Genomic DNA, 6,000 nt, shown 5'->3' with positions numbered 1-6,000 from the left:
CGTGACGTGTTTCAGCAGCTCATTAAGTCAGGTTGAAGGTCAGCACCAGTGTAAGCTCAAATTTCAGCAAGCATAGCGTGGCCTGTTAGAGTAACCCATTTTATATAAAATACAAATGTAAAGAATTAGGGGTATTTACATTTGATTACATTGTTGTACAGATGGTATAATTATTATAGTGTGCTTTTCACGTAAAGGTAGCAACTTGACCACATGCCTTATTCTTTTATGAAGACAATTAACTTTACTATGAATCTTGAAGCCATGGGCACTTCACCCCTTTAGCTGGACACACCAAACATGTGAGCAAATTGAAAAATACTTTTAAAAATCTGGACATTCTCAGCCTTTTTTCTACAATGGCACTTTTTATAATCAAATTCCACAGGCCACCATCCTATCCCAAAACACATCACATGCGTGCGCACAAACAAAATTTTCCACAGAACAACTGGTAAGATCTTGCACCCAGAGAGCAGGTACCAGGGCTTCCTATACCTATAGGAACTCCAAATACCTAGTTACACAACTTGCTCCCCAGAGTTCTCAGGCTCAGTTTGCACATGCCACAAGCCCTTCGGAGCTCTAATTTGGTATACATTTGCAGCCTTATGAATAGTTCCTGCAATTTTAAACACTGAAGTATTACTTTCAATTAAACATTTATACATTTAATTTTAATGCTTTAAGTACTGGACTCACAATAAAGTATATTAACCAAACCTAGTCCCATGTATGGTTCCATTACAGCAGACTTAAATTAAAATACTGATATGAAAGTGTGCCATTTTAGAATTTATATTTGTACTGGGTAGTGCATGTTTGTATTAGAAATGTGGCTGTTGAATACCTTATGAACACAACACCAAATAATACAACTTAAGTTAAAAGAAAGACCAGACAAACCATATTCAAGAAGTTTCATTAAATGGAGTCAAGCCCAATTTGGGACAGCACACTTGAAGTTGACACAATAAAACCACAATTTTTCTGAAAACAAAAACAGGGTCTTGCATTACCATAGCACATTATATGTGGAAAATATAGGTGGACAAATTCCACTTAAGTTTAGATTTTGAAACCAAGACAGATGCTGAAAAATAAAATAAAAAAAGCAAAATGCCATCAGTTGTGATAAGTTAATGTTTCTTCAAACTATTTACAAAACATTACCACATACGGTTAAAAAATACTTTAAAAAAAGAAGAGTATCACCAAGAAAAAAAAAAAAAGATACTATTTACAATTCTATACACAGGTCTTCAGGAATGCACAGGCCCTGCTGTAAAAAACAAAAAACAAAAAACAAAATAAACAAGTTAGGTATGAACTTGAATGTTATGGCAGTAAAGATGACAAATTAAAAACCATTAAAAACAAGGATTCCTCCTCACCTATAAACGATTCAACAAAGTGTTCTGGATGTCTTCGTAAACCTGGTTGTAGAGGTCATCTTTCGATCTCAAACCATCCAAGTACTCTGAAAATCATCATGCAAGTTTGAACATCAGCAGAATGTTTGACACAAACATCTAAACGTAGTGTTGTCTTCAGGGACAAATATGGCCACTGAGTTTAACAGCAGTGAAAATTCTGCGGATTTATTATTAAAATATTTAAAAGGCACACCAGGATACAAAGATAGTCAAGGTTACAGCTGCATTACTCAGAAGTTATTGCATCTCAAGACATGTAATTGCATGGCAATACCATCCATTAATTCTTTAGGAATGGGCTTAATACATAAAATGTTATTAACACAAATTCAAATTAAAAACCTTTCAGGATAAAATATTTAAGGACCATGGGAACCCAATAGAAACTGAATGTTGACAAACCCAAAGTTTATTGAAATCACGGCACTGCACTGCAGTTCACTTTCACTCACCAATAGCCAAGCCGGTTCTCTCCATTTCAGCCCTGTGTTTCAAGTACATGGGCCACACATGCCCGTCAAACAGACCAGGGGGGTCAGGAACGGTGTAATTCCTTGTACTGAAAAGAGAATTGCTTGGAATGACAATGCTGCAAAGAACTTGTTCATGGAGTCTTTACAGCAAAAACAGCACACATCAACCTACCTCCTCCTCCTCTTGCACTCCTCATATGGAATGGCTGTGTAGTAGCACTTGTCATACACATCGAGTAACGGCCTGAATGGGGGAGAGGGGGGAAAAGTAGTTCAGAGAATGCTTTTGGCACACACTTCCATGGCAATATTTAAAAAAAAAAAACAAAAAAAAAAAAGTCCCTAGTGTTTTGTGAAAATGCCAAAATCCTTATCTCCTGCTTCAGGACAAGCAGGGGCCACCATCAATGGGTACACTCAACGAGAGCCTGAACAAGCTACTTTACAGCACTCGCATGTGACAGCACTAGAGCACTTGTATTCCTCGCAACCCACGTCCCAGGAACTTAATCTGAAGATTGTCACCCAAGGCAACAGCTAATGCAGTAAACATTCAACCAGCAAAGCCAGTCAGTATTAATTAGTGATAACCCACATCCCACCCATTCCAGACAGCTAAATTCCACAGGTGCTAAACTACTCTTGACTCAAGGAACATTTAATTTATTAGGACCCCTAATCTGGGACAAGACATGACAAATTTCACACAACGATGTGGATTTAGGGTGAACTGTACAACACTGTTCAGGAAGGTGGCTCACTTGTAGTTGTAGAGGAGGAAGCCCTCCACGATCAGAATGTGGATGTCTTGCTCAGGATCGGACACCTTGGTCTCAGGTGAAACGTTGACGCCGTGGGAGCGGGCAAACTTCACCGGATTCTCTGCCCAGCCCTTGATGGTGCAGACCATGGCCTCCATGTCCAAAGATGTAATCACTGCATCGGAACAGAGAGGAGGGAAAAGGAACAGCAGTCTTTAATGGACAGGAACACTGTTCACTGAAGAAATGTAATCAGCACAGACGATCTGAAGTTAGGAAACAAAGGCACTACCGTTGCACATTATTAAACGAAACAATTTAGAAGAGGGGGGGGAAAGGGAACGTTTCATTTTAAGTTAAAGTAATGTCATATGACTACAGAACATTTAATACAGCATTGGTTGAAAATGCAGTACTGGTTTCCTACAGCGAAACACATTCTTACCATCCCACTGTCTAAAGCCGTCCTCCCCGACTTCTATCTGATCTTGTGGCTGAAATAACAGTGACCAATAAAACAATGCTGCAACCTCAGGGCGATCAGCAGCCTAATAGATCCGATCACACCCTGAACATGGAAAGCAAGCACATACGGAAGCCAGAAAGCATAAAGCAAGCCAGGAGCACTTGGAGGATTCTGGGGTGTATACACACACATCAAAGAAGGATCCAAAACAGTGTAAAGGAACCCACATACAAAGCCTTTAGAAAATGTCCATTAAGAGATGGACACTGCATGAGCAACAGTCATCTTCACAGAATGCTCAAGATTGGGGCACATAACATTAAATGTCCCAATTTAAGAATAAAATTTTTGTGGAGCAATGGAGAAAACAAAATATTATATAAAGCCAATCACTTGATTTATGTGTAAAAATCCATCACTTTTGCTGGAAGCTGTCAATGTCATCTATGTTTAACGTGACTAATGCCCATAGGTATGCATGCGTACGCACTTGAGATGCAGCATGCAATGAAGGGGGGAGACAAAAAGAAATACTGCAGATCTACTGCAAAAGCTCTGTGACGTCAGTGGTAGTTAGTTTGAAGCACACCAGACATCAAAGTAATATCCATAAACAATTTACTCCCCAGTGCCCCACAGTGCTGTAATAATCTTTTATTTTCATTATTTTAATTAATTTGGAAAGCCATCGAAATGTCACTGCTGGCTGCAAGTAATACAAGTCAAAAGGACAGTATCTCAGTTTTGCCACTAGATGGCCAGACGACCGCCCAAAAACGGATCAAGGGGTTAAAATTGCTGTAGCAATTAGCAACGCCCCCAGATGACACATTCAATTTTTTATTTTTCGTGGTTTCAATAGGCCTATTGCGGGCTTGCAGCAAGACATTCCCAATAACAATAGCAACAGCCTGAGATTAGCGAAGACGCGTTGTGCGCATGCAGCAGAGCCTAATGAAAACTCAACACAATCCAAAACATTTAAACGGTAAATCAGACGAGTTAGGACAAAGCTTACCTTGAAAAAGTCATCTTGGTGTACCACGCAACAGTTAGGCAATGCTTTGATAAGTCTATTCGTCAAAGTGGTTTTTCCACCATTGGTCACGCTAAATAGGAATTTAAAATAGCAGATTTGAATTAGTACATTATACGACTAAATTACAAGTAGCGGTCCCTAAACTGGCTAGCCAGGGAATTTACCCTGGTCTTCTAAAGAGCTAGCTATCTGGAGTCTAATATTTGCTGGGCGGCTAGTTACTGAAATGGCTGCCATACCAAACGCATATAGTCAACAATTACTTGGTTTTCCAGTTATCACATAATAGGACGGTGAGTGCGTTATGCAAGTGATTAACGTTAAAGTATTTCTCGTCGATCGAGATACGTTAGTATAGATCATGTGTGGATAAAGTAACTATACGAGACTGACAATACTGCATTGCAATAATTTAAGTTGCTAGGTCTACGATATACAGATTTTGAGAAGTTGAGAAAGACAGAGCTGCCAGATAAACTGACTGACAAGCTGGTTAACAAACTGACCATATTTACTAGCTGGGGCAGTGTTACAGTGTTTCAGCTTATGTTGCGATTTCTCAGTTACAACAACACTGCATAATACTAAAATGTCACCTTAGTCTTAGTTTCAAATGTAAGTTGGAGATTAATTTAACATAAATGCTGATAAATTTGCTGGATAAACTCATAAAAATCTCTTGACATCATGTTTTTCTAGAAATGTATAAAGCAAATGTATCGGTTATATTTGAATCATCTTCAGTTTGTGTGTTAAGTTTGAATGTCCCTCCTTTTTCACTTCGGCGAGACCGCGCAGTTGTTTAAATCTCCCGCTCAAACTCCTCAAAACAAACTAGCCTATGAGCCTGCCCATACTACTCGTTGCGTTCCAAAATGTAACAAATTACCGAATTAGCCGGCGAATACGTCCTAAAATAAATTCAACTTGTAAAACGAACTTAATTTTGATATAAAATGGTCAGTTTGGCAATTATTAGCCATTACATGAATACGAACATTGCTGATCTTACCCTAATGTACTGATAAGGCATGTCAGATAAGTTAGATGAGCCAATTAAAATGCCATCAATAAATATTATCAAATGTAAGTTTAAAATATGGCAGACATAAACACCTAGCAAATAATAACATGGTAATGATGTTTGTTAACGAACTGAAAGGGTAGGCTACTTACCCGCCAATGCCTATGATATATTTCATTTTGTCGATTTCTTGATTTTCTTCACAAGAAGTAAAACGTGAATAGAGCAAACACACCCGAATTACTAAAATGATATATAAAACGTTTGGTCAAATATATTTCAAGCTTTCTCTTCTGTACTCCTTTCTTTTCCCTCCAGAGTCCCACTCTCTTTACTATTTCATTGATAAAGAAGCCGTGCCCCTTTTGCTTTATAGCAAACTCGGAACACGTCACGCAGATGCCTGGCCCGCGTGGTCCGACGCACTTTCTTCTCTCCAATGTCTCCGTTCTGCAGTACCCAATCGCTGGCCTCTGAGCACTGGGCGGGTCCAATCAGCGCCGTCGCGGGCGCTGCGGAATTTGCATGGTGGCATAGGTCCCTTTGCACCTGTTATTCCCTGTCTATCTTTGCATGTACAGTCGTGAAAGGCAGACTGTCCACCTGACCATTAACCCAAAAATAGCACAGCGTCTTATAATGAGGAAAATTTTCGGAAGCCTTACAGAAAGTTATCGGCTGAGACTAGGGGCTGCATTTCCCCATATGGAACCACAACACATGAGTAATTGTGCGTAAATACATTTCGCAAGTTCTGCCTTTAGTTAATGACTGTAGTCCACAGATATGCAATGAATGAAA

General features: G+C 39.3%; 1 protein-coding gene across 2 annotated transcripts; it reads right to left on the bottom strand.

Annotated features, from left to right (window-relative positions):
- Positions 1 to 905: 905 nt before the first annotated feature.
- mibp (muscle-specific beta 1 integrin binding protein) lies at positions 906 to 5,556 on the bottom strand. 2 transcript variants are annotated; one of them, XM_064331679.1, is made up of 8 exons: positions 5,352 to 5,554; positions 4,155 to 4,245; positions 3,116 to 3,164; positions 2,671 to 2,845; positions 2,082 to 2,153; positions 1,889 to 1,995; positions 1,395 to 1,480; positions 906 to 1,282 (listed from the first exon to the last, which is right to left on the bottom strand). In XM_064331679.1, the coding sequence occupies exons 1-7, from the start codon at positions 5,375 to 5,377 to the stop codon at positions 1,395 to 1,397; spliced, it is 606 nt and encodes a 201-aa protein (XP_064187749.1). In that variant the 5' UTR covers positions 5,378 to 5,554; the 3' UTR covers positions 906 to 1,282. The 2 variants fall into 2 exon arrangements, with proteins under 2 accessions (XP_064187749.1, XP_064187750.1); XM_064331680.1 differs by lacking the exon at positions 3,116 to 3,164 and having other exon boundaries at positions 5,352 to 5,556.
- Positions 5,557 to 6,000: the final 444 nt, after the last annotated feature.

Source organism: Anguilla rostrata, chromosome 4 (genome assembly GCF_018555375.3).
Source record: "Anguilla rostrata isolate EN2019 chromosome 4, ASM1855537v3, whole genome shotgun sequence".
Taxonomy (NCBI): Eukaryota; Metazoa; Chordata; class Actinopteri; order Anguilliformes; family Anguillidae; genus Anguilla; species Anguilla rostrata.
This window is presented reverse-complemented; position numbering and strand designations above follow the sequence as displayed.

Coding starts and splice junctions, on each gene's coding strand:
- mibp (XM_064331679.1), bottom strand. CDS start 5,377: ATGAAATATATCATAGGCATTGGCGG. Junction 2,154..2,670: donor TTCCTCCTCTACAACTACAA/GTGAGCCACCTT, acceptor TCCCCCATTCAG/GCCGTTACTCGATGTGTATG. Junction 1,481..1,888: donor GAGAACCGGCTTGGCTATTG/GTGAGTGAAAGT, acceptor GATGATTTTCAG/AGTACTTGGATGGTTTGAGA.